Genomic DNA, 27,273 nt, shown 5'->3' on the forward strand with positions numbered 1-27,273 from the left:
ACCCCTACCTAATACCACCCTCCAGAACTCTATGCAAGAGCAAAAAGGGAATCAGAGTTTTTCCATCCTTCTTCAACTTGTTTATTATTTGGTCACCACCATCACAAAGTTCCACTCCCCGTTTTCCCGTCTACGCCATCCACGTCCCGTGGCTGATCTAGGCCATAAGTACGCCTCGTCCCGTGACGCTTTCATCCGGTTAACCTGGTTGTTGATCTCTGCACCATCTTGATTCTCACAAACAGATGGGTCATCGACTCATCGCTAGCAAGTACGGAGGCACGAGGTGAGCGCCAAGTCCAGCACTGAAGAGCTCCCTTCATGCTTGTACGTACACCGTGATCTTCACCTCACATCTCACCTCGCCTCCGCCTTGTGCCCAAACAGGTGCCGCCTTGACTTCATCCAACATCTTCTGGAAACTATCCGTCATACCACTTCTTATGACAATGTTTGAATCATGGCTCAGCCAAGGGAACGATGCGATCGCATATGAGAAACTCTGGCCCTCAAACTTCCACCCCCAATTCTGAATGATGAGTTCAACAAGATGGTCGGCGCCAACAACTTTGCTGAGCGGGACCGGGGCAGCTCCGCGGCTGAACCCATCCAACCAGATCTGCAACGTGGTTCTCTCAAAATTCGGCGAGGCCGCAGAGCTCGTGATTGACAACAGCGAGACAGAACGGCGTCGCTGTTTCTCACTCCTGGGAGTCACAGTATTGGCCTTACGACCTTTGCCGCTGCCAATTGAACGTCTCTCCTTCGTACGTGCATTCTGCTTCTGGGTGGATTCGACGTTCTCTTGGACCGCATCTTCAACTTTGTCGACTGGTGCAGCACTTCCAGAGGACTTGGCCAGATCGTACCGGATTTTGTCGTATTTGTACGGATGCTCTTGTTGTATCGTTCTCCTTCGCAGACTACGGGAGCCTGCGGGTATTTGCTGTTCCTGTTTCCCTTCCTCCTGGACTTTCGCTTTCTTCGAAGTCTTGGGAATCGATTCTTGGGCGTTGCTTCTGTTCGAGTTTCGTCGCTTTCTGTGGGCATTACACGGCTGCTTTCTGGTGGATTTCCTGGCAGGTGGTGAGCTGAAATTGCTATGGGCTGATTCATCTGCCTCGCCATTCTCGCGAGTCGGGGTTCCCGGGATATCTTTGGCTAGTGTTGGGGCGGAGGATATACGTGCGGATGCAGTTGGAGAGCAGTTCTGAGACAGGCTGGGTTTTGTACTGCGCTTTTGGGTGGCCCTTTTCTTGCTGCCTGTGAAGAAATCTTCTAAATCGTCGGTGTCATCGTCCAGAAGAGAGTCATGATATTGATAAGGTGTGGACCTCGTGCCAATTGTTCCATCAGAGCCCGTGTCCGCAGGCTCCAGAGCCTGATCAGGCTGAAAACTCTTTGGAATCATCTCGTCGATTGCTGCGGATGTGTCTGTGGCCGAGTACACGGTAGGTTGAATGGAGGAAGTGGAGGAATGGTCTTGAATTTTTGGAAGGTAGATGTGGTTTAGAACATCGGGGCGTTTCGAATGAGGTACTGCGACTGGAAGGGCTGCCTCGGCTAAATAAGAGGCAGTCGACAACATGAATTCAGTAAAACAACCGTTGATGTGAAGGTCAACCGCGCGCTGGAAAGATAGTGCTGGCCTTTCGAATTCGGCCTGCATTGGGGTGCATTGGTGTGTGTGGGAAGGGCGCCAAACAAAACGACTAAAGAGGACGACCATGAGTTGTGGAAGGCGCGCCCTGCTCCAAAGTCCATCGCTCGTTCCTTCTGCCCAAGGACACACAGTGACATACCCCATCCAGAAACTTCATTCCTACTGTCCATTATTCTTCTCCTTGTCTTTCATCTCCATGAATTTCTTCAACATAGCTAGGTCGAGTGGGATGCGTTCACCCAACCAAGTCGCTCTTTGACTATGGGCTCTTAACTCATCCCCATCATCTGTGTTTGGATGGACAAGGGCAGATAGAGGGCCTCTATTGACCACTAACCAAGGTATGAAAGCACCAAACTGTGCCGGAGTGAATAGATTCACCTCAAACATGGGCAGCGTGTGCGGCCCGACTGGCTTGTCGAAGAATTTGTACATTCTACAAAACAATTGAGCAAATCCTTCAGTCATTCATGCTGAGCCAAGCTTCGCTTCGCCTTACCTCAGTTCCGGAAACTCTCGCCTGATCCTCTCCCTCAACTCCCTCGCATACTTGGCCTGCTCTGCATTGTTGCCATGGTGGTAGATATGGACGTCGAATCCTCCACGCGCGCCATTCGTGACTCCGCCGGTAAACTTCTCGTACGCCTCGCTGAGAACCCCAGTCTCGGGGTTCTTGAGTGATTTCCCATCCTCGCTCAGCTCTTCGCCCAGCGGCTGTGCGTTTTCGTAGCCTTTCAGTGGAGAGTCGTAGATATACAGGAATGCGTCTGACATGGCGGATGGTGGTGGGGGTTGGGATTGCTTGGTGAGTTTGGAGTGAAGTCAAGATATCGCACGAGCGGGAACCAGTACTTTAGAAACCGCCTTATATTATTTTTTGTGTGCACATTAATCTCTTTCATCCGTTAAACAACCTTCCAGAAGCCGAGGACGGAACGTCGTTGGTAATCCTGCATAAAACATTCAAGGATGATAATATCATGTCTGCTTAGATATAGCAATTGATCCAGTGCGGAAGCCGTTCCGGGCCAGTGGCGGGTGACCCAAGGGTCCTTCCCTACGAGTAGGTTCGACAAAAGATTTCCCGCTGGTTTTAAGGATTATGTTGCCGCTTTAAACAGTCCCTGCCAAGACCAGCGCAACTCGGCTGACAGCCTTCACACGAGCTCCTATCCGCTCGATTCTTCATCCACCTTACTTAGATGCCTTCTTAAAGACCTGCTCATCCTCCTGATATATGCGAGCCGGCTCTGCATCCCCTACTACTGATGCTGAGAGGAATGGTGTAGAAAAGGAGGGAATAGAGTTTTGCATGAGGCAGCATAGCAGAAGCGACAAACTAGGCATCGTCGCCGACTTGTCTGGAGCCGGCTCTGCTCTGTTTGGCTACACGTAGGGTCCCCCAATCGTCATCGGACATCGGATGAATGGCTCCAATCGTGAACTGCGTCGAAGATCTGCAAAACTCAGGGCCAAGTGCCTGAGACAGACGTTCCGTCTCGCGGACGCGGTCACGCGCCTCACGGTCGGAATCAGACGTCGGCGGGAAAACGATCCATAAACTTTTGATGCCCGGAGATCTTTCGCAGGCTCTGCAACCCGCTGGTGAAACTCCCATTCGATTTCCTCGGCTGTTAACTGGGAAACTAGTGAGTATTGCAAGGCTGTGCGCGTTCAGATCGTGACGCTTGACCGGGATAGGGACAGATTCGTTTCCATATACTCGAGGGCTTCCCTCCATATAGCAAACAATCCAAGCCCCGGAGGGAGCATCATAGAAGCATAGCTAGAGAACATGATCAGTAGGCTTCGTAAATGCCGCAAGACTTCCTTTGGCACAGACATGATGAAAGCTAGAGCCGATTGGTGATCAACTTTCATGATATCTTGATTGTCATCCACAGTCCGATATTCCTCTGAGGTAGCCATGAATACATTGGGACCGTAGAACACCTCGAGTGCCTGCTCGCGAAATGCCTGACTCACAAGAAAGTGGGCCCAGGGCTGCACCTAGCATTGTCGCCCTGTTGCTCTATAACTTGCATGCACAGTAAGACAAAAACATACCACTAGTATATCAGTGCAGCTCCTGCAACTACCTTGTGCATCTGGGCCAATACCCTCGGTCCATTCAATTGATTGAGGAGCGACGAGGGCCCGAAAATTGTAGAACTCGGAGCTGGACTTCCGGAGGAAGGTCATTCCAACGAAAGTCTGCACTAGGGAGATGAGGTCGTCCTGTGACCCGCCGGATAGTAGTTTCAGCAAGTCGCTGGAGCCCATGATTGGGTTGCTCACCAAGGTGAATGGCACAGCTGGCAAGGAGGAGATATTTTGACAGAGGCCGGAGAACCGACTCAGCAACGGCTTGGTTGAAGGCGTTGCAGGTAAGAAACAGTTTTGATGGACCAGGTACTAGAGCACGAGCTAAGCGAGTTGCGATGCCTTCGCACTCTTCCAAGTTGACCAGAATAGGCCTCTCGGACGCTGGTAGGGGAGGGGATGGCCCTTCTCGGCATTCGCAGCTGCAGAGGGAACAAGGAGATGCAGTGCCATGGGATGAAGAATCAACCTTCACAACAATAAGAAATCCATAGATAATGTCTCTTAGAAAGGTAGAGTCGAGGACTTAATACTTTATAGTACTAGTATACTTCTATATCTTTCAATGAAGAGGTAGTAGTATATTGGAGAGAAATCCTAAAATACAAGTGTAGATCGCAACAATTAATGCATGTTAGCGGACCCCGTCCTTCCGGCCTTTCTAAATTTTCGTCACGTGAGGGTTTGCAACTACATTTTGCACTAAGACGAGGAGCCCTCAAAGGGCCAAGTTGAATGGGCATTAAATAGCGAACCGAGGCCACAGGCTTTCAACTTTGCGTGGTGTTTCGAAGTTAAACTCACTTGCTTCCACTAGCAATCGATCACGAAGATGAAGTGAGTCAAAGCAGATACCGCTATCTAATACGCCTTCATTGATGGTTTGACTTACGAGGACTAGAACTCTCGAGATTGTCGGACCCTCCAAGGCTGGAAAGAAGATGATTGCCGGCCAACTGCTATACCAGGTTATTCTGTCCCTGTCTCTTAAGAACCATCGGTGGCCCTCTCTAATTTGTTTTGATTCTCTTTCTGTCACTGTGCGCATGCTTACGTCTGGAAAAAGTTGAATGGTGTCGATCTTAAGTCGTTCGGGGTTCTACAAACAGGAGGCAAAACCAAGTACGAACAGATCTTGCCCACGTTCCGAGAATTAGCCAAAACGCCATCTTTCTACACCCCGTCGTTCGAGGTGGTGATTGGTATGTTTTCTGCGGCTTTCGAAGCGTTGCAGTTATGTTGATTATTCTCAGTCGACTCGCGACTGGAGCATAAACCCGCAGACGGTATTGTGTTGGTCTTGTCTCCCGATACGATCAACGATGATTTCTCTGTTCCGGCCGGAAAGCTGACTAGATGTCCACTCGTGTGTATTCTGAACAAGATGTATGCGAAAAGAAACTTTGCGTTCGCTGCTAATTGGATGGTGTGCTGACTGTTGTCAAGGGACTCTTTCTCCGGGGGAGAAAATGCATTCAGGGATTTCAAGCGCTCAGTCCTTGAAAAGCTCAAGTCACTTGGAATCGATACTGACAAGTATGTACATCCACGATGGCAATGCTTGGCTAATAGTATTACACAGAACTCTGCTGGTCCCTGTCAGTGGCTTAACCGGCGAGAATGTGGTGGTGAACTCAGAGAACGAGCTGTGGGCATCCTTGGGCGGAGAAAAGTTGACCTTAGTCGGATGCTTGGATAGCATCCTAAAACTACAGAGCAATCAAGCATGAACAGGCGCTGGAATTTCCACATGTCCATGTTGACTGTGTGACCATTTTAGAGATCCTGCCGGAGAGCTATGATACAAGACTCTTCTTCGGAAGTGATCAGACTGTCACTACATCTCTCTCGCGACTACGTGGCTGTGAAGGGTAACATCCCATGTTGGAAGTTGATTCATCCAAGAATCTGGATTATGGAACCCACGAGTGTTATTGCGCGAAGTTTACAGTGCTCCTGATCAGATGCACGTCGAAAGAGTCGGACGATCTCAACTCCGTAGCCTCCCACACCAGCAACCGCTTCCCTTGAAACAGATCAGCTTTCTGGAAGATATGATGACCAAAGGGGAGGAAATGCAGATTTCCTACGTTATCGTTGCCTAGTCAGGTGCGATTGCGTAATGTCGAGCTTGCGGTCTCGTACGCAATCTATCTGCTAATTGAAATGGTGGCCGCTGTGATTCATGAATCTTTAGGGAACTTGTCACAAGACAGGTATCATACTATTCCAGACCATGTTCAGATAGCAAAGAGACAATGTCATCCTGATGGTTCATCCTCGCCCAGTCGAGCGGGCTTCTTCCCTTCGAGTCTCGCAAGCCTGCTATAACGTCACTATAGCGTAGCAATAATTCTACAGTGTGTATCATCCCATTAGCGGCAGCATACGACAACGGTGAGCGCCCGTCACCATCTGTTGCGTTTTTGTCCAGATAAGGTAGACCTAGCAGATATTCGACGATCTCAGTGGAACCCTCGCCTGCTGCCCATGCTAGCACGGAACGACCGGAAGCTTTGTCTTTTGGATTGACAGCTGCCCTGCCCTTTTCGACAAGGATTCGGACGGCCTCAGGATATCCAGGTCGATCCAAGGCCCACGCCAGAGGCGACCAATCATAATTATCTTGGGAGTCAACGCCATGCGGACATTTTTCAACAAGATACTCAAGTACGCACTTTCCATATTGATCGGAGGGTTTGGTTGCTCTAGCGCTACTGGCTGCCCATGAGACCGCATTTCGTCCGTTGACATCCTTTTGCCCTATTGACACTCCCGCGTGGAACAAACACCTCACGATAGTCAGTGTGGCTCTCTCGGCAGCGTATGACATGGCATTTCGATCATATTTATCGCACAAATGCACATTGAGCAATGGTTCCCTTAGCAATTGTTGCACTGCCTGTGCATGGTTTGCCATACAAGCATGGATGAGGGCGTTGCGGCCGTCGTTATCACAAGAGTTGATCCTGGAGCGGTCATGTCGCAATAGTTCTTTCAGACATTGGTCGGCACCAGAGTTGCAAGCTTGCATTAAGCTGGTTCGTCCTGATGCATCCGCCTGATTTATGTCAATGTTTTCATGCTGAAGCAATTCTATCAGTATTTCCACATGATTGTGAGCTGCAGCGAGGACGAGTGGTGGTGGTGTTCTAAGGCCAGAATAATTAGGATCAGCCCCACCGACCCTAAGCAATAGCTCGCAGGCCTCGGTAAACCCTCCTCGAATGGTAACAGCCAATGCAGACCTACTACCGCTTGCATCGAGTAGAGGGGATTTGTATTCGAGTAAGACACTCATGGACTTGAGGTGGCCTCGAGACGATGCCCAATACAAGGCAGCTTGAAGGTCGCTGCGGTCATCACCAAGGCCACGCTCTGATAAGAGACTTCGTAAGGTTATCGGGAAATCGAACAATGCCGCAAGAACTAAGGCGCCACCTTCGGATGGATCGGGCATCGCAGAAGTCGAATGATTAGCTTTATATTTGTACCATCTTGAGAACTTTGCTGACCCGCAGGATAGTAATTTGGCAGCGGTTTGTTGTACAGCAGCATCAGCAAGGTGTTCAGCCTGGCCATAGTGGTAATCCCAATACCATGAGGAGTAATCATACCCTGGGTAGCGAGTACGGAGATGTGATAAGACGCTCTCCGAAATAGTATTCTCATCTCGTAAAAAGGCGACATCCTCAATGTTGTACAATTCACCATAAAGTCCCCACTGGTCAGCCTCGACATCTAAGGATCGGACAGAAATCGGACTCGAGGAGGCCATTCCTGGCGAAACTCTCTCTTCATCAACGTCGTCGGGGCTATTTGCTTCCTGCAAAATATTCTGCATACAAACCTTTGCTAACTGTAGATGTGCCATTTCCAGGTCCACACCGTGGGTCTCGTAAAGAGGATGATCCGATTCTAATCGTAGAATTAAGAAAAATTCCTTGACTGTAGAGTGGATTAGTTGAACTTTCCCATCAGGAAACTTTATTAAGGGGCCTAGAGCACGGCGTAGGCTACTCAGGACCAATGCACCATCGACTGGAGAGATGCACTCTGTAGATTGTCGATTAAAGAGTGTTGTAAATATGTCGATCTCAAATAACGTTAAAGGTCTTGCACTTGCTACTAGTAGCTGCAAGTAGCACCTCAATCGTGGCAACTGGGTTCGCGATATCGGCGGAAGGTGCTTTGCATAGGAGTCCTTCAGATTGCTGGGAATAGATGTTAATACCCGTTGTACATCATCATCGCGATAGTTTAGCCCGTGCTTGAGATCCTCTAGCACAACGCTCAACCACAAAAAAGAGTTCTCAGCGAGAGCATAGAGTCTCCGTTTCAATTGCTCGCCAAATGCTTCGGTAAATATAGCATTGTAGACGAGATCTTCCACCTTATATTCAACGAAACGTTGTAAGTCTCGCACCAGGCCTTCCGGACGTCCCTCCATATTAATATGGAATTGAGATAGGCTTTCATCTCTAACTTTCCAAGTTCGGCTGATCAGAGGCTGCCCGCTTATGATGAGCTTGATTTTCTTTCGCCATACCTCGCTGTCTAGGTTTCGAGGCTGAAACATACGAAGAAGTTTAGTCAGAAGTAGAGCTCTTGACTTCTCTTCACATTCATCCAAAGCATCAATCACAATGTAGAGACAGCTGCACGGGGTGGTTTCCACGGCCATTTCAAAGATATGCCAGAGCGTTTCAAAAGACGGCTCATACTCGTGCTTTATCGAGCTGTGTCTTGTCTTGATCTGGCGTACCACGTCTTTCTTAACGGTCAGAATTTGCAGTATCAGTGCCCGCAGAAGAGACCTTGCGTCTTTCTGCAGCTCAATGTCCCTTGTGCAGAAGAAGCAACAAACGAGCTCGTCCTTCAGTGAGCTCGGTGCTACTCCCGCTCTCAATTCTTGAATGAGAAAGTTAGTCAGTACGGTTTTGCCGCAACCCGCCTCGCCTGTCAACCATAGTACAGCTGGCCTATTCTCGGCGTACCAATTGCGATATTCCTGGGTGGAGATCGACCAGAGACAAGTTCCCTGCAATGGTTCGTCAATAGGAACATCAAGTTGTTGGCCGAACGCTGCGATGTATTTATTTTCTGACTCTGTGAATGCTTGATTAAAGAACATTTAGCCTCTTCCTAGTCGCTATCCTAAGCCTGTGACGTACAGCGATGCGAGGAGTCCGGCATCATCTGCTTTACAGCTCGAACTATAGCCCAGATCATAGGTTCGTACCCGGGGGCATTTCGTGATGAAAAGCGACACATGCCCATGTGATCTGCTTCAATGGAGATTTGGATCTCGTCTTGGAGGTGAAGGAGGCTGGACTGCTTGTCAACGACCTACGGATCTTAGCCAATAAACTTAAGCAGTGTGATAGACTCACCAGAGAAGAAGAGCCAGGGGGTTTCACTCTTTCGTAACAAGAGATAACGGTCATTCCTTTGGCACGTTGCTTGAATGATTCATTTATCTCATCAAGCTTCGCCGAATCTCGCGACAATAGTCGGATCAGATCGGTCCTCATGGATCCGACAAAGAGCGAGGTGAAGGAGATATCCAGCCAGAAGTTAGCGAATGCTGCGAGGGGTCCTAAGGCTGCCGCAATTTGGCTCCCTCGATGCGGTGTTCCCATGAACACAACCATCCGTGTAGCCCGCAGAACGTTGGAAAAGTAGTCGTTCTCGTGCGCCGAGATCATTGCCTGAGACCGCTTTCAACAACTTCAAATCCACTTAGACTTCGAGCGAGACATCGTACCTGTTTCACTATTATTCCTCCAAGGCTGTGACAAATAAAAATGATTGGTTGGTCGGGCCACTGAGAATTGGTTACTTTTCAGGCTCGATGAGCTTGTATCCTTCCACGTACCTGCTCGGTGATCGGCATCAAATGATGGAGTAGGTCGTTCGCGGAGTCACTGATCCCGGTTACGGACTTGCTGAATGTCGGTGCAGATGCATAGCCAAATGAGAAAATGCGTGCCCGGGGCAATTTTTCTGGAAGAAGTTGGGAGAGCCATAATGTCCGCTGAGCGTCGGTGCTTGCCCACGTCTGGTAAAAATCCCCTCCCAGGCCATGCACGGCGACAACGCTGAGTTCATAAGAATTGTCGGATACGGACTCTTCTGGTAAGGACGGAAGCTCTCTAAGTCCGTAGCGGTGTTGGTGGTCTGCCAAAACTTGAAGTTCCGGGAGTAAGCGATTCTGCTCAACATTGTGTGTTTGGCCCTGGTACAATGATCAGCATAATACGCCTACAATCCTTTTGTAGCAGTGGAATTACGACGTCTGGTTCGCTCGTCTGTCTTGGTGGATCTTCCCGTCGGGAGTGCCTCTTCCCTATTTGTTTGATGAACTTCTTCATTGTGTCACAAAACTTCGAGAAAGCTAGAAGATAGATTGATAACACAATTGTTGAAACTGTGCGGAGTGGCCCAGGACTGATATCTTGATAACTTGCGGTTTGATCAATGGGAGCAAAAGACCCTTTCCCTTACCTCGCTGAACAGTGAACACCCATTACTTAGGTCGCTACGTGGCGGTCTAAGCTTCGCTCGACTTAGGCGCCGGCTGATGGCCGGGGTTCAGTCCACCAGGAGACACTACATCCCAGTGACTAACTTCGATTAGTTGGACGCAGAGCCAGCAATTGGAATCATCGTCGCAGCGCTGCAAGCTAGGACCTTGCTAGTGGTGGGCAGAATTTCCCCGGCGCCTAGAAGGTTGCATTCAAACTCGGCTTGCCAGGGACGCAGATACTGACCTGACTTAGAAGATCAAGATAGAGACTCAAGAACATCCGGCAGTCATTATCCAGAAATATGGTCAACGACGAACTGTGCCTGTAGAAGTGGGAGAGGAAGAACCCGTTGTGATTATACTACTCCGTAGAGGTGAGTGAGTTGAGTGATGGTGTTCTGAGTGCGAGGAGTTGCGATGATTTCTGTCGGAGGTTTGGTCAACCATCCCCTGGAGGTGTGCCTTGGTGGGCATCGTGACGCCCAGCCAGACATTTACCCGTAAGCCCCGTCGGCCCGTCGATCCCCGTGTGCCCCGCGACTGAGAAGAATGCCCGACCGACCAACTATCCACAGTTCCCAGGCCACTTACGAGGGGCCACTCCGTACCTATCTACCTCGACACCTTGATGGTAACTTACAAGTTACATGTAGCTGTGACTGCGCAATGAATGAGAGCTCAACCGACAACAATCAAGCACAGATGGCTCATCTCGAATAACCTTTTCTCACTACCTGATTTCCACATGTGTTAGTCCGCCGTATCGCTCAACTGATACACTGACTGGTTGTGATATGAAGTTTGCATGTTTCTTGTGGCCTGAATATGACATGCACCACAACAATTGTACTTCGGTATTGCCGCGGCCAGAACGCTGGAGGTATGCAATGGAAAACAATATATCGTGTCCACCTACTTCAGGCGAAACTCGACATGACAGATCAGGGAGATGGATGCCTTCGTTACCTCTTCGCTCGAGCACAATTATGCAGACTTTGGAACAGTGCGAGCCGTGCACCCATCATTCGCCTCTTCCCCAGACCCTTGCAGAGCCATCGCCCTTGATCTGGTAAAGCCATTCGGCATCATCAAGATCTTCTTGCCTAGGTCCCCTGGACATGCCCCCGTCCCTGTGGTCATCTCCCTCAGCACCTCCCCGACTGACCCTGACCACACCAGAGACGTCATTCGCAGTCCCCGTATCCAGACCCCTTAGTTGGAACAACCATTGACTCTGATGCGCCATGCTCGTGACAAAAAGTGCGTGGTCTGCCTCGAGCCGTGTAGCCGACGCAGAGACTCCGTCATGGTTGTGAAGGAGAGGGCCGTCGCCGCTGCAAGTGACAACAAGAGACTGAGACTTAGCCCGTAGCGTGGCCAGCATCGACTGTAGGGATAATGCGGAAACTGATGGCTGTTGTGAAGCGAGCACGAAATCAATTCCATCCACGATCACGACTGGCATCACCTCACCTGCCGCTGCAAAAGGAGACGCTGCTGCTGTCGGCACCCGCGCATGCGCGGCACCAGCACCAGTAGTTCTCGTTGAAGCCGAAGCCGAAGTCGAAGACGCAATGACCGGCGTAGAGAGAATTCGCAGCCCCTCGTTCAAAGTATGATCAAGGTCCTCGAGCGTCAAAGACTTAAGCCTCACAGTAGACTTTGTTGGAACAACGTCTGGTCCGAGTGCCTTCGAATCAGGCTCGCCGTAAGAGGGAAGGCCGTCGATGTAGACTATCCTCCCGGTCCTGACGAGACCCACGATATCGAGACCCTAGAAATTAAAATCCCTATTAGAAAAAGTAGTCTTCTCGACTTGGACTCCCATGAAAAAGGATGAAGGGCCCTCACCAGTTTCCTTCCGATCTCCCTCCACAGCGCCAGTGGTCTGAAGAGACTGACAAACAGCACGGGGCTTCCACTAGAAGAATGTTGATCACCGACCGATCTGCGAGGGGCAACATCGCCGGGACTTTCTTCTCCAAGGCCGTAAGCCGCCGCGTATAGGAAGCGCAGTGTTAGCCATGGTGACGGCGTACTGAGTGTCGACGTGAGAAGTGTCTGACTATGGGCATTACTAGGAGCGAGGCATGCTGACATGTATGATAACAGCGACGGTGGGATTAGGCTAGGCATATTTTGGTTGTGGTTGTAACACCCAAATAATTATTCAAAGGTGCACGTCAGTAGCGACGTTTCGTGGTCGTGGCAAGCAAAATTAATCCGGCGATGTTATTGTGTTGGAACTCTAAAAGTTTACTAGGTGGTCCACGTACAGGGATCTTTTATCCAGAAGTGAACGAGCCATTGATGGGTTTGATTTCTCAAGCCTCTACTGGACGTGGAAAACTACACGGAGAAGTTGTGGAGTTGGAGTTCTTTGAATGGTTTTATGCTTCATGCGTATTCTGCGCCATTTACACAAATAGCAAGATTGCCATCGCGGAATCTTCAACTCGGAGGAAAGAAGAGGTTTCTCTGCCTGGCTGCTGCTTTCAATGGCATTCCACGACTTTGAAATGATTCCCGTAGCCTCCATGCCGAACCTCCTGGTAGTAGTTCCATCACCGGCCACCCCCAGTCTGAATCGCGAAACGATTCCATGTTTTTCAGCCGTCATCGTCATCGCATGGTCCGCGTGAGAACACACTGGCACTGCATGGAACACTCAATGCACCTCTTTTTTCTAACAAGCTAAACGAGATCGTCCCCACATTTATGCCTTTGATGGCCCCCGAGAGCCTTTTGGTGCACCGGACTGGAAGCCGTTCTTGAATTTACTGTTGTTCAATGCATGTTAGTCAAACTTCTTTGGTAAAGTAGGGCCCTTTTTGTCCTTGTGTACGAATCGAATTTCCCTGCCACAATTGATGCCTTGACACATCCATCCCTTCCTCTTGTCTTCGGAGATCTTCAAATTTCGCAGCAGTGTATAGCAGGCGTCTTACCGAGCAACAGTCTTCAGCGATCGCATACGGCCGGTACCAGTAACTTTGCGTCTCTTGGCCTTCTCGCTCCATTCATACTTTCGCACTTTAGCAGCGGGATACTAGAATTGAGAAGAATCGATGTCAGTCGATGGATTCTTCAGAATTACGTGCTTCTGAGCACGAGAGAAAACGGGAGGTTAGGGCTTTCGTACTCCGCAGTTTGCGCATGTGTGCTTTTGGATATGTAGACTTCGGCGACCGCATCTGTGAGACAAGTGTGAGAAGTCTGCTAAAACAACCAGTCGGGCTGGAACCAGCGATAACTAACCTCCGGCAGAGAGTATGCGTCTTGTTGTGTCCTGTAGAAAAAGCCCCGTCAGATTCCACTTCTTTCCAGGTCCAGCCATTCAGTGAAAGCCCTTACTCTTTCCGAAAGAACTCGTTCCCTTCGTCATCTTGACTAGTTATCTGTCGGAACGGTCTGCAATGTTGTTAAATGACTGCTGTGCAAAATTCGGGAGAAGGAATCGTACAGGAATCGTGGCGGCGTGAAAACGGAGGGACTGGATTGAGGTCTTTCTCTTCTCTTCCTACAAAGGCAAAGTCCACAGGTGCATGTGTGGGTGCCAAGAGTTGTATTTGGTCTTGGCGAATTATAGTCACGTGCCTCAGCCTTGCGTTCTCCTCACGCAACTGTATGATTGGTCGGTCCACAGACCAGCCTGCCTATGCAGTTCTGCAGGGGGGTGAAGAAGAACGCATTATCATTTCCAAGACATTGATGAGGCTAAAAATCTACTGTTCATGACAAAATTTAGTCACCCAGCTTCATTATCGCGTCAAAGAGAGGTCCCAACTGAATCACCGGCACATTACCCTCTCGCCCTCTCCCACCTCAAAATGGGTCTCTTCCTCGAGGAAGCTGCCCCGGAGCTCGCCGTCCGCGTCACAATACCACTTGCATTTGCATAATTCGTGACCAGGCAGAAACATGCACTACTCACCCTCGTTACATTGTTATTGCATCCACCAATATATGTTGGTAGTGGTGCTGGATTGGAAGTTGCACTAATGTACCCAGTGCAAAAGGCATACATAGAGCTGGGGATGAGATACCTGGAATCTAGAATATTGCGTAAACAGTTGTCCTCATTGCATTTCAATGTGGTTGTCGTTGAATTTGGTGGCACGGTCGGCTGCACCACGTTCGAGCGAGATGTCGTTGATGGTGTACTAGGTGTTGATGAGCTGCCAGGGGCGAAAGTGGAGCTGCTTATTGAAGGTGCGCTTGAAGCATTAGAGCTCGTGGTAGTGGCGGTAAGATGCGTACTGCTCCTTGTGCTTATCCCACTTTTGGTTGTTGACGCTTGACTGCTCGGAGAAGTTGAAGGTTTCGAGGTTGAAGAACCGCCACTCGCACCGGACCTAGTACTGCTGGTCGAAGAAGAGACTGATGAGGTAGTACTTGATCCGCTACTACTCATGGAGGCTTTTGAAGTGCTAGAGGTTCCCGTTGTTCTATCAGTCCGAGTTGCAGTGAATGATCTGCTTCTCGAAGACGAGGAAGAAGAAGCGGCCCTCGAAGGCACGTTTAGCATTTGACCGATGTCCAGCTTGTCCCAATCCAATCCAGGATTTGCTCCGTCCAATGCATCAAACGTACATCCAAGTTTTTGAGCAATGGCATATCCATAGTCACCAGCAACAACTTTATACTGTGAACTGGTGGAAGATTGGGCGGTAGACGTTGTGGTTCCGTTTGCCGCCGCGCTCGCAGTAGTGCTTGTTGATTTGGAGCTAGAGGGGGTAGAAAACGAACTTGCGCTCGAGGACGACGTCGTCTTGGACAATGAACTAGACGAAGTTTGGGATGATTGAGTCGAAGATGTAAGGCTTGAAGTTGTTACAATGGATAGAGAGCGAGTGGTTAATGAACTATGAGATGTGGTCGAAGAGGAGCTAACATATGGGTATGAGCTGGAGGAGCTCGCGGAGGTACGACCAGGAGGTGTCAGAGAGCTTGATGATACGATGGAAGAGGAATCCGTTGAGCTCCCCATGGAACTTGTGGTCGACGTGTTGACAGATGAGCTTGACGTTGAAACAGATACAGTATTCGAAGACGTGGTACAATTTCCTCCGGGAACTTTCAGAGCCTGGTCCAGCTGAAGTACGTCCCAGTTAATCCCTGGGTTCACTGCCTTTAGGTTCTCGAAGTTGACAGTCAAGTTCTTCGCAATCTTGTACCCATCATCCCCTGCAACGACGGAGTAAGTGCAAGGAAGAGAGATGGTTTCATTTGTGCATTGAACAGAGTTATAAAGGCCGTCAAAAGGGGTTGGATACTTCCAACTCGAGCAAGGGTTGGGAGTTGTGATGTTGACGGACTTGACGTACGCACTATAGGGTAGCTTGGTGAAGTCGGTGGGCCCACCACCCCATCCGATTGTGCCCCAGCTGTTAGTTTCGTTATCTCCTGAGCACCACAGACCTATATGTAGCCGTGAAGGTGTTTGTGGGTATTGCCACTCTCCATAGGTGAGATGATTGTTGTTGAGCGTTCGCACGTTCTTCCCATCGATGGACCAGGTCAGAGCGTCAGGGGTCCAGTCCAAGGCATAAGTATGAAACTGGTCCTGAGGCTCATCAACCTGTGGTGCTGTTCCTCTACTATAGGTACCAGCAATACCTTTGCCAAAAAAATTCGTCTGAACCTGACCGGTCGATTGGGCAAAGTTGTTGCCAGACCATTCCCAGTCAATCTCATCAAGGTCATCGGACATCATGACCGCTCCAGTGATGATACCAGACCCAGGTGCTGCTTTCAAAACAACCTCTATGCGACCAAACAGAATATAGAAGCGAGTCCATATGTAGGGCGCATCTTTACGTTTGCCAAATGTGAAATTGGCTCCATTTGGGCTACCATAGCTAACGGTTGCATGGTCAGCTAAAATCCAGCCGGCAGGCGTGTCAGTTTGCTGCGTAAAGTCAATCGAATATGCTCCGCTCAACAAACCCGGTATTGGGGAACACGAGGCTGTGTATGAGTCAATGAATGATGATGATCAATCTGGGAATGGGATGACAAACTGATCAGTGGGTTGCATGGGTCAGCATTCACCACGTAAGTCAACACAGTCAACGCGGCCAGCAATTTTGCAAACGGTAGGTGGAAGGCCATTCTCAATCTAGAGGCTCAAGATACTCGGGAAAATAGATTCGAGAGAAAATTGGCTCTTGGGCCCTTATGGATGTTGAGGCATAGAAACCAAAGATCAGAAATAAAAGCGAGCACTTACATCGACCGCAAACAGGCAATGGAAGCCAGCTGCAAAATGCCTCCATCGGACGGCCAGCGCAGAACAAAGAGGTGAACACAAGGGCAAAACCGCATTCGCTCTACCGGAGGCACACAATCACTGTGGTCCATTGTTTGGAAATCTGAAGGGTTCTTTTGGCGTTGAGGGTGTTTGCTGAGAAATGAGATCCTCCCTTTATCCCACGTTTCCTGTTATAGCGGAAGGGGATATCAATTGTTCTTCCAAGGCATGTCTGAGGTTATCATATATAAATCAAAGGTGCGCCGTAAACGGCAGTCTATTTCATAGTGCAAAGAGATCATTCTCAATGACAAGAAATTGTTGAGAGAGGATGGTTTTGGGTTTGAACTCGCCCAGAGATCGACCAACTAAGGAGGTAAGCGAAATTCTAAAATCCTCCGTCGAACCTTCAGAGCCTAAAAAGTACCTTGCTCCTTGCGATCCCCCAGGGGCCCTTCATTACAGACCCCTTCCTTCGCAATTCGCGACCGTCGTGCCTGTCTGAGGTACTTCTCGTCTTACTACTCTCGTATAGTTGCATAGTTTCCCCACCTTTTTATTAATGAGACGGGATATGAGTGAAGGAAATCAGAGAGATTCGATCTATCCCCTTTGCAGGGTCGTCTCGTATTCTACAACAATCAAAATGAACACCTGAAATTCTAAAGTCTTATGCATATTCCTGTGGCTGCTACCTTTGCTGTCAGGCCTGTTGCAACGTGCAATCCTGAGCACAATCCGGGCGAACATGAAACCTCGGTCCGAGCTCCAACCACTGTCGCCTGAATACTAGATCGAGAGCATGGTGTCGAAGTGGCCGCACATACCTCCACAATTTGTATCCTATATTCGGTGTAATGGACAACATTTCTGTAAGTCGCTTGAATGGGGTCTATCAAGACACTGCCGGAAGCTCTATTTGTACTTGTTTGAGACGTCACAGTCAAAGGGGTAAGCGATTCAATCCACCTTGATGTTGGTACCGTTGTAGCTGGTCGAGATCCCCCGTCGGTGATGTACGTGGAAGTCATGGTAGTAGTGGTGGATGGTATATAGTCGTAGTGACTCGTAGTGGATGTTGAAGTAGCTGTTACAGATGTCGAAGACTCTAGTAGGCAATTCTGGATCCCGGCTGGACACGATGTGATATACACAACCCATGTTCCCGTCGTTGTCACCGTTAAAACTGTCAGGATAGTTTGTAGGCTAGGACTAGTCGCTGGGCTAGGGCTAGACAAAGTGACGGGATCTGCAGCTGTGGTGCTTGTAGGTAGCGGAACAACGGTGGGTGGCTGCGTTGGTGCACCTGAGAAGCTCGGATCTGCCTGAGGTGTTGCAAAAGCCTCTCCATTAGCCCCGAAGATGAGCACAGCGGAGTCTTGTATGTCTGTAGAGTCATTCCATTAGCCTGGAACAAATGTCTCTCTGGGCTGTACTTGTCGGGGTAAATGAATGGGTGCGGTTGAGTAAGACCACTAGCTCTCTATAAGCAGGCTCTGAACTATGTATTAAGGGATGGGGATATGCTTACTCCCTTCTTCATATGCTAATAGCACGTTAGAAATGTCCGACCACAAGGTGCATGATCCCACAGCGCCGTCATTTGGGCCATTGAAGGTCACTGCAAGACAAGCTCCTGGCGCGGTGGCTCGATTGTGATCAATACATGTGTTGATACACGCGCCGAAGCCCACGCTGTCTCCTACAAAGACAATGTCGCCCTCGTAGTTGGTTGTACATTGCAATTGCCATGTGTAATTTTGTGGAGTCACGTAGAAATAGCCATTATATAAATCGCATTGAGGCGTCATCGTGATTGGGGGCGTGTCTCGTTGGAGTAACTAACAATGTCAACAGTGCCAACAAAGCTCTTCTCGCATCTTGCGTACCTCATAATAGTCAGTCTTAGGAGGTTGACGCTGTTGGAGCTGCACAGTGTCCCCGACTTGCGTAGACTTGGAAAGATGATGCTCACTCAAACTAACCGTGGTTATCAACGAAGCTACACAAGGCAACAACGCCAGCAGGGTAGAGTGAAATGCGTGGTACATTTTCTTTTCATCTGTAAACTGAAGATTGGAGGATGAGGGCAGGATATTGAAGACATGTCGCCTGAGGTACTAGTTGAATTCGTTCGCACGGTCCCTTTACATTCGTGGTTAGCATTGGAATGTTAATCGAGGCATTTGATCAATCAATTTGCCCACATAATCAAGGGGATTGAAAGTACCAAGTAGAAGTGCATTTCTTGAATGAAACATGCTTCTCTCTTCTAAAAGTTTGTGGACGAACAGGAGTGCTGATGTTGACAAAGATTTGTTTATCAGGACTGCGCCGCTCGCAGGAGTCGCAGACTCGAGGCACAAGTGCAGTGTGCTTTGTCAGTGCTAAAGCCTGCATTCGCTCTCTTTGGGCGAGCAGAAAAAAATCAGATCCTTCGGCTATGCTAGTTATAATAGGGATGGAGCGCAGTCCTCCAAAACCCGGGATCAGCAGGCCGATCGGCCAGAAAGAGTTAAGCCAGCCATTTTACCAATGGAAGGCTGGAAGTGCTATAATACATGATAAAAGCTTGAAAAAAATGCGCGGGAGGTGCTCACTTAGCTAGGTGAGTCACTGGTGAAGGAAAGGACTCGTTAAGAAGAAGCGCTTCCCATGGATGGAAGGCCAGGGAGGCCGAGCCTGTTAGCTGGTTCAAAGTTGTATATCCGCTTCCCCAAGACATGAAGTGATTGAAGGACGACGTGTAACCCTGCAATTTATATCAGAACCTCTCCATTCGCTGAATCAATTGTATCGAGTACTCGGTAGGCTAGCCGGTTTGTCAACTGATCCCGTAAATCCATAAAGGAGACTGGCGGAATCTGCTGTGAAGGCTGAAAAAGCCCGTATGTGAAAGGAGTTTCTGAGCAACCGGGACCGACAGTTTGCTGGCGATTTACTACGACCGTTTGGACGGAAGCTGTAGCGCATTTTGTAAGTCGACGCTAAGGAAGAACAGGAGTTGGCATTCGTAAATTAATTACCCCATTGTTGGCACTCCGGCTGTTCCAATAGCGTGAGACGGCCTTGCGAGCGGTCTCATTCTGAAATTCAGACCGACTTCTGTACCGGTTGAACACAGCAAACTCGAGTTCACTCATTATATACGAGTTAGGCTGGGCCTGTATGTTGCGCCAAATCTTCGCAAGCGCGTCCTCGAGGATCTGCGTTATTCTGGGGTCGATTTGTTCACTCTGGCTGTTCTGAGCGATCTGCAGAGCATTCCGAAGGCTGAGCTGTACCGTTCTAGACATAGTCTTACTGATTCGGATAACCAAAGCCTCAAACCAGCGGCTGTGGCGTATGGCAGTTGATCTGGGAATCTAGGGATCTGGGAATAGTGGTAATAATTGATCAGGAGGGGGGAAAGTGTCAGACAACATTCCATAGCCAGCCTTTTCTAAGCGACTCGGAACCTCGCAAGAATGATTGATCAAAAGCCCCTGGGAGGATGAAGACCGAGAACCATCACAGGTAATATTAATGGACACTGGTAAACAAGTTGGACCATGGTACTCCATACTACGGGTCGGATCACAGCACAGAGGAACAGTCGGGCGCCCCACCAAGTCGTGGTGCAACTATATAAGCGAGACGCAAAAGAGCATTCCTGTTGCATGGAGTATTAAGGTTGACATCTCGGCCCATGCAGGAGCGCGGATGAGGTGCATCCATGATGGAAGAGCAGATCCTGCCGCGCCAGTTTCCTGAATTGTTATACTTTATGATGGATATCCCTCCTTGCGCAAACAGGGTTGGTCCGAGGCTATCCAGATGAAGTGAAGACATCTGGCATCGCCTTGTCCAGAACCCGGCCGCCACAGGTAGTGCGACGTGGCAGCGAGGGTTTTGATCAAGTCGGATTTGGGTCTCCCAATGTAAAGCTGGGTCCGCTCGCTGCACGTGTGAAGTTACCCAAGGTTTGCCTGGTACCACATTCAGAAGTCTGTCACAGGCTAGGGAGGCCAGGGCTCCAGTTTGGTGGACGGAGCGTCATTCTTTTTCGACTTCGAAATTTTGGCTTTCGGCTGCATCAGATATGAGCATAGACAATGGAGAATCGTGTGACGGATAGTGGCTGCGGGTGCACCTCTCCCAGGGTCAGACCCTAAAAATTCCCCTGTAGCTCCTCGGTAGCTGGGTTACCCGTCTCGTTCTAGCTAGTTGGCCCCCATGACCCGGCTTGTAACGGGAGAGTAAAGCCTTGATTCTCAGTGGTGGAGAACATGGCCGAAATGCACGATTGGTGGACGTCCATTGATCTCGATGGCTAAGTCACGGTTGTGTGAAGCCAAGCCCACATGAAAAACGAATAATTTGACATCGACGTCCTGGGCTCCACAATGTGATATGAGCTCAGCAGCCAAGAGGTTTTGTATGCAAAAGGACGGTAGCGCTGTTTTAGGCTATCAAAGATGAGAGCTCCTTTGTTGAGTTTTGCCTAACTCCAGCGATTGGAAAGTAAGCTTCACCTGTAGAAGGCTTTTGCTTCCCGCCAATCAAAGGTACTGACAGATGCAAGCTCGGACCCTGTCGACAATAGCGCGCGCTAGGGATCGCCCTGATGCTGCGAGTTTCGCCCAATTTTTCCCGAGATATGGAGTACTCCGCCCAAAAGCCACTTAACATTGTGACTGTGCAATTATCTCAGAACTGCTCCAGTAGCACTCGAGCTTGTCCACGGGAGAGCCGAGTCGCTTAACATTACAGGGAATGATCTTTCATCAGGGGTGACTGCTGGCCCACGCTGTTCCACATCATGCTGGAACACCACAGTGCTTCTGGAGTAACGTAAAGTCCTCTAACACCATGTCCTGGAAGTAGTGCTCATAAAGGTTTCAAATTACTGTGCGCCTGATTGCTATGATTTCGAACCTCGACCTGCAACTGCCACCGGCAAAGAGCCTGGTATCAAAAAGAGAAGGAGCGGCCCGGCCAGTCTGACGCGAAGCTAAGACGTCGGGGGTGAATCGCGATGACAATCAAAGATGTCACGCCTTGCGAAGAGAAAATAGATATAGGCAGAGAACCTGGAATTTCGATGGCCAAGGGTGACTCCAAAGAACTCGATACGGGACGTGTTTGCAGGAGCAGCATCCACCCGACTCAGACGTACGGGAATGCATCGGCAGAGCTTAGAGTGTCTCGATCGAAAAACTCCGAAGGACACAAGAAAGTCGTGTTAAGAGCGAATCGAATCCTCGCTTCTGGGGTCCTTTCTGGCCTGGACATCCCTCTCTGTATGGGACAGTGCCGGGCAGTGGCCCGCCCAAGCAGAACGTGGGGCAGGCTGCTGCGTTAGTCAAGGATATGATGACGCTCTAATGCCAGACCCAATGGTCAGCTGTAAAGCTTACCAACGTGCGACACGAGTTGGTACTTCACACAATCCAAAGACTTGTACTAGACGTTGTCTTGCTTCGTCCATACGCCGAGGAACGGCTGTGCTTAGCTTGGAGATAATTGTGAGGATTCCTACTTCCGAAGGACGATGGGAAGGAAGCCTTGATGCACAAGCATCCGCTGCACGGGGTGGAGAGACAACAGCGCTCTCTAGCGACGTTTGCTCTGCTGTGGCGCTCATGGCGAAGCAGTGCATTGAACTGCATACCCCCCGGCCAAATTGTAGGGCTAGACCCTACGACCTCGCTCGCGGCTCGTATGAACCCGAGTCAGAAATATCCTTGGTCAGGGTCTCTGTTGGGTTTACCGACCAAAACCAACTCGTAGGCAGAGTTCACCAGGATTTAGGATTGGAAAGCTGTGATACTCCAATGCCTCTGAGCGGGCAATGATTCCTTCTGTGTAACTCGAGGGCCCACCTTTCCCAATAATCCTGAAGGTGGATTTCTGACTTACGAGCAGCAAGGCGTCTATTTAGAAAGCTGGATGACACTGGCGCGGTTATTTGCTGCTGCAGCCGCAGACGCCCCATGACGCGAGGTTGCATCTTGACCTGGCTCCAATATGCAGGTTGTCGAGGACGTATAGCGACGACATTGGCCGGTTGGACACATGTTGACTTGTTCTGTAGGATCCTGCTCATTTCCGGTACCACCAAGCTACCCGGTCTGCACAAATACCTTGTACGGGGTCTGCCAAGCTGCCACTTCAACGGCCGAGATGCAGCTTGTGCGCCGCGACAGCGCATGAAGGCCCTAAATCGTAAGTCATTCGGAACCCCGACATACTCGTAGGCCAGCACTGGCATTAGAAATCCTATAAACTTATTTTCGCCGGGTTGACCTTCTGGACAACCCCGTACACTCGTCTTGTAATAAAATACAGAGCGATATACACGCCCCGAACTCCAGAGACTGCGTCCTCGTATCAACGCACGAGAACGAGGATGCTGATCGTACGGTATAGATCCGATTCGCATGATATCCTGCAGCACGCCCAACTTTCATGGCATAAAACCAGTCGCGATTCGATCTACCATGGGTCTGGAGGACTTGGTCCAACGAGAGCGTGCAATTGGCAATACGAGCAACTGGATCATGACAATACCACAAACTCCGCATGTCAAGACGCAAGTGGTGCCACTTCGGGTGCCTTGGGACAGGACTGTGATCGTGGGATGAATGCAGCTCATGGGACTGGTGATGAATTCCCGGGCGGTGCGCTTACCTCTTCGTGATCGCGTGCTATGAAGCCGCAAGTAAGAGAAGAGCACGATCAAGTGCCGGCCGTGTTCCAATTGCAATTGGCTTTCAGCATCATACCCGGCAACCGTGCCATGTTGTGCGTGCGTGTCCGTACTCCTTATACCCTATCTGGATGCTCAAGCCCGATTCTCATTTTAGGTTTTCTCTGCTCGTACTGTACGAGTAATTGAGTAGCGGACATTGCGCGTCGAAGCCATGGCGCGCCCACTTTTTTCCACGTTGGCTCCGTATCGTCCTGTCAGATTGTCTAGGGCTTGCAAGCGACCCTATCATGAAGTCAGCTCTGCTCACAAGTTCTCGTAGATCCCCCCACGGTCTAACGATGTTTGAAAAGGCGCATGGTTTCCATGAGCCCCCAATCATTTTGGCTGGTCGTCCAAATACGCACCGGCGATCCTTCTCATGTAGGCAATGTCCTAATTGGCCGCACAATGAGGCCCAGCCGAGCACCGAGGTCTCGCAAACTCTAAAAGTCTCGCAGCTCCAGATGATTGAGACCCAAATGCCCTCAAAGGCCGGCGGTAGGTTGCAGGCGTCAGGCCTCGAGAGGCATCAACATCTCGGAGGCGGTGTACCATTTCCTCCACAGTTGCCAACCTCACTGCGGCTGGTCTGAAACCTTGTTCCGACGCATCGAGTCTCCCAAAACCAAGTGTCGGCTCTCCCGATCGAAGCATACCTGAAGCTGGGGTTTGTCCCTTTGTTTAATTAAAAAAATCGGTCGCTTGGCTCCAAAAGGGATCGCACCAGTCGACTTTGTCTCCAACGTGAGCTGGCGGCTCTTTGTTCCTCGTCGTCCGAATCGCCGACGCCTCGCACGGACCCGTATGGGTAACTTTCCGCCTCCCGCATTTTAAGCACGTGTAAACAGCATGATTTCTTCTTGTGCATCAACGATGATCTACGGAGGGCCTAGGTACCTCAGCCGCTCATAGACAGTGGTACTGGTCCTTTAGCGAAAATCGAGGCCTAATATAGGACTCGAACAGGGCTAAACTGTGTGGACCAACGCAACACCAGACAACCCCATATCTTGGCTCCCACTTTAATAAAAATGATCCAAGTTCTCGATCTCCAAGGATATGCTGGACCCTCGTGGTAGTGACCGAGCCCCCCTGCCATCCGACAATTACCAGCCAGTTCTGGAGCTACCTGGTACTTCGGATATCAGTATCAAAATCCAGCCCCGTCCAGCCAGATCCAGCTAGATCTAATAGTGGCCTGCCTGAAAGCATTATCACTTACCACGTCGACTATTGGAGGGTGTTGTACCCGGACATTCACAGGCGTACCAGGTACTCTACGATACTTTGCGTTTTCGAAAGTCCATCAATTCTGTGCATCACTTGGCGTTTGGGCAAGCTTAGTTCACCCTAGCATTTTCGATAGCCTACGAAGGATTCGTGTTGAGAATGTTGTTCATGCTACTTCCCTACTCTCGTTGGGAATGCAGGAATTCCGAGCCACGGACGGCCTGAGGAAATGATGGAAATCAACCTTTTGCTTCGAAACCAACTTTCTTACCGCCAAGCGGCCTAGCTGGGTTCCTTCGAGGATTACTTTCTTGAGACACCTTTGATTTTCCGCGATTCGTAACTATGGATCGTCTGAACTTGCGAAACTCTGATTGCCGAAATCCCGTTATTTCGCCCGGGCTTGTATCAACCCGTCTGCCTCAGCTCCCTGATCTCTGGAGCAGCTCTCCATGCTGGTGGGGCGGTTGCAGCTCTTAAGTGGCGGTGAGGCAGATCTCTACACTAATATTTCACTTTGGAGCAGCTCCCCCACAAGTCCAGTGGGGCTGCCACCCTTTATTTCGATGACGGCATCCACGAGGCTGAAATTGCGAACCGGGTTGGGTATTGGTGGTTTTTGTTCCGACGAAAACTTCACGTCGAGTCGCGAGTTAGGAATTCTGGATCGCCTGAGAAATATCACTGTAATTACTTCTGAAACGGTCAGACCCAAGACTTGCCACATTGAAACGGCTATCCTTGCATCACTTGTTCGTGTTGCTGCCCATTGCTCGCTCCGGCTAGCGATATCAGGTTCAGGGACGCGAGGTTCCAAGTGGGAGGAAAATCGAGGCGTACTGATCATCCCAAGCATAAACGTTTATCGGTGCATAGCCGGCCATAGGCACTTCAACTTCGAGTCATGAGACGACAGGAATACCATCGAAGATCTCGCGCCATCTCTAGTCGGCGAAAACATAAAATCTAACCATGGCCAACCCCAGGACCTTGCGCCTAGGCTTCTGCTGGTAGAATCAAGGTTCACAACTTGGCATGGCAAACCTTAATATCTCCTGATACAACTCATCGGCGTGCTCGTATGTTCGCTCTTGACTTGGGTTCTTTAACTGCTGGTATCCACATGACTACTGATCAATTGTCGGTCTGGACAATTGCCCCACTACCCGTACTGAGGACTTGAGCACTTTTTGCAATCATGCTCACCGTTAGTCGCCGTGGTACTGCAATCCTCCGGTGGAACAAGTTCCTCGGCCGAACACAGGCTAAAGCCCGTTAACTTACCACGAGCTTTGACAGTAGAGGGAACGAAATTATGTACCATGGATGCAATCACCTGGCTCTCCACAAGGCTGCGAACATAACACTCTAGTGACGAAATATCCCATTTCCTGACCATGCTTCTTGCCGTTGAACAGTTCCAGGGTATCGACCCCCAAAGCTAGGTATGGGTGCGCAAGTAAACCGAAGCACATGTTCCAGTGTTCCTAGAAATCAAGCGATAGAGTCTCTCTGTCTATCCTAAGAACATCTACATTGCTTGGCTCAGTATTCCGACGCCACTTAGACAGCAAGAAGTGCCAAGGCCAACGATCCATCTACCTGCTGATAGCAGTTCCAGTAAAGGCATTCTCTTATACTGTAAGTACTAAGAACCAAGTTGGAATATTATCATTTTCTAATCAACGGGATACGGCCTAGACTCACCAGAACATCAGGCCTCAATACCCTTTACCGTAAGATTTACTAAGAGATGATATATATCATAAAGGTCAACAACACCGTCACAATCGACCATAGGATGTGGAGAACAGGGCTTCCCGTTCGCTCAGCCGTACTTAAGCCACATGCCGGTCAGTTAGTACTAAAGTGGGTGACCATTTGGGAATCCTGGCTGTTGATTGTTTTTTGTCTTCTCGGGAGCTGTTTATCTCTTACCTTAGAAATACCCTATACGTCAGTGGAATCTTTTTTAATGGTCGCTTAAGTAGCGATGCTGACCCGTGACGAGGATTCGCAATTACCAATAGTTGATAGGGGAACACGAGTCCACAACTACCTAGTGCCTTGACGACTATCGACAGCAAGACAATGCAACAGACATAACGTTCGCCACGACTAGCAGAAAATTTATCTAAGCAGTAGGGGATTGTACCTACTCCGTGTTGGGGATGATGAGTGAGGTACCAAAGAACATGCAGATGGTAAGGGAGGCTACAGTGCTTTGTACTGAGACCAAGTACTAGGCAGCATGAAGGTAGGGAAACCTAAATTGGAAGTGTTATTCTTTGTTGTGAGGAATGCTTCCTCTCAATAGATACTCTACTTGTGCGATATCACTTGCGTTAAGGCGGCCGCTCCGTGAGGCTTTCGACACCTCTAAAGAAAATGCCATTGACCATAAAGTAAGACCGTATCTCGCGGTACACTTGGGTTTCAATCTATCGGCTCACGGGTCTGGCTGGATGATTCGATTCCTCGTTGAGTGGTTGTAGGCTCGACGGATGCAGGCATCACGTGCAACCTCTACTCAATATTGTCGCTTCAATCTGCCTCTGTGATTGACAGTATTCCGTAGCAATATCTTACTGTCAAATCCGGTGGCGCACAGCACAATTTCAACGATCGATCGAATCTGACTTGGATTTGACTCTCGGATGTCTCCATCCTCTTTTCAAACGTCAATCATTTCTCTGAAGGGTCGTCCGCAGATATCGAGGGCTCGGACGTCCAACCTCGACCTCTCATTGCCTACGAACATA

General features: G+C 49.7%; 7 protein-coding genes across 7 annotated transcripts; all 7 read right to left on the reverse strand.

Annotated features, from left to right (window-relative positions):
- Positions 1–319: 319 nt before the first annotated feature.
- On the reverse strand, positions 320–1,669 carry A1O9_06074 (uncharacterized protein; the record flags this gene model as incomplete). The annotated part of the gene is made up of 1 exon (XM_013405286.1): positions 320–1,669. One exon carries the CDS (start codon positions 1,667–1,669, stop codon positions 320–322), a length of 1,350 nt encoding a protein of 449 aa, XP_013260740.1.
- Positions 1,670–1,822: 153 nt separating this feature from the next.
- A1O9_06075 (DOPA 4,5-dioxygenase) lies at positions 1,823–2,437 on the reverse strand (the record flags this gene model as incomplete). The annotated part of the gene is made up of 2 exons (XM_013405287.1): positions 1,823–2,099; positions 2,163–2,437. The coding sequence occupies 2 exons, from the start codon at positions 2,435–2,437 to the stop codon at positions 1,823–1,825; spliced, it is 552 nt and encodes a 183-aa protein (XP_013260741.1).
- A 900-nt stretch (positions 2,438–3,337) lies between these two features.
- A1O9_06076 (uncharacterized protein) lies at positions 3,338–3,946 on the reverse strand (the record flags this gene model as incomplete). The annotated part of the gene is made up of 2 exons (XM_013405288.1): positions 3,338–3,640; positions 3,731–3,946. 2 exons carry the CDS (start codon positions 3,944–3,946, stop codon positions 3,338–3,340), a joined length of 519 nt encoding a protein of 172 aa, XP_013260742.1.
- Positions 3,947–5,990: 2,044 nt separating this feature from the next.
- On the reverse strand, positions 5,991–10,140 carry A1O9_06077 (uncharacterized protein; the record flags this gene model as incomplete). Its single annotated transcript, XM_013405289.1, has 6 exons — positions 5,991–8,884; positions 8,941–9,115; positions 9,160–9,477; positions 9,534–9,593; positions 9,645–10,004; positions 10,060–10,140. 6 exons carry the CDS (start codon positions 10,138–10,140, stop codon positions 5,991–5,993), a joined length of 3,888 nt encoding a protein of 1,295 aa, XP_013260743.1.
- Positions 10,141–11,316: 1,176 nt separating this feature from the next.
- A1O9_06078 (uncharacterized protein) lies at positions 11,317–12,395 on the reverse strand (the record flags this gene model as incomplete). The annotated part of the gene is made up of 2 exons (XM_013405290.1): positions 11,317–12,069; positions 12,147–12,395. 2 exons carry the CDS (start codon positions 12,393–12,395, stop codon positions 11,317–11,319), a joined length of 1,002 nt encoding a protein of 333 aa, XP_013260744.1.
- Positions 12,396–15,022: 2,627 nt separating this feature from the next.
- A1O9_06079 (murein transglycosylase) lies at positions 15,023–16,409 on the reverse strand (the record flags this gene model as incomplete). Its single annotated transcript, XM_013405291.1, has 3 exons — positions 15,023–15,079; positions 15,190–16,206; positions 16,350–16,409. 3 exons carry the CDS (start codon positions 16,407–16,409, stop codon positions 15,023–15,025), a joined length of 1,134 nt encoding a protein of 377 aa, XP_013260745.1.
- An 801-nt stretch (positions 16,410–17,210) lies between these two features.
- Positions 17,211–18,374, reverse strand: A1O9_06080 (uncharacterized protein; the record flags this gene model as incomplete). Its single annotated transcript, XM_013405292.1, has 2 exons — positions 18,080–18,374; positions 17,211–17,935 (listed from the first exon to the last, which is right to left on the reverse strand). Exons 1-2 carry the CDS (start codon positions 18,357–18,359, stop codon positions 17,211–17,213), a joined length of 1,005 nt encoding a protein of 334 aa, XP_013260746.1. The 5' UTR covers positions 18,360–18,374.
- Positions 18,375–27,273: the final 8,899 nt, after the last annotated feature.

Source organism: Exophiala aquamarina, assembly GCF_000709125.1.
Source record: "Exophiala aquamarina CBS 119918 chromosome Unknown aczIA-supercont1.4, whole genome shotgun sequence".
Lineage (NCBI taxonomy): Eukaryota > Fungi > Ascomycota > Eurotiomycetes > Chaetothyriales > Herpotrichiellaceae > Exophiala > Exophiala aquamarina.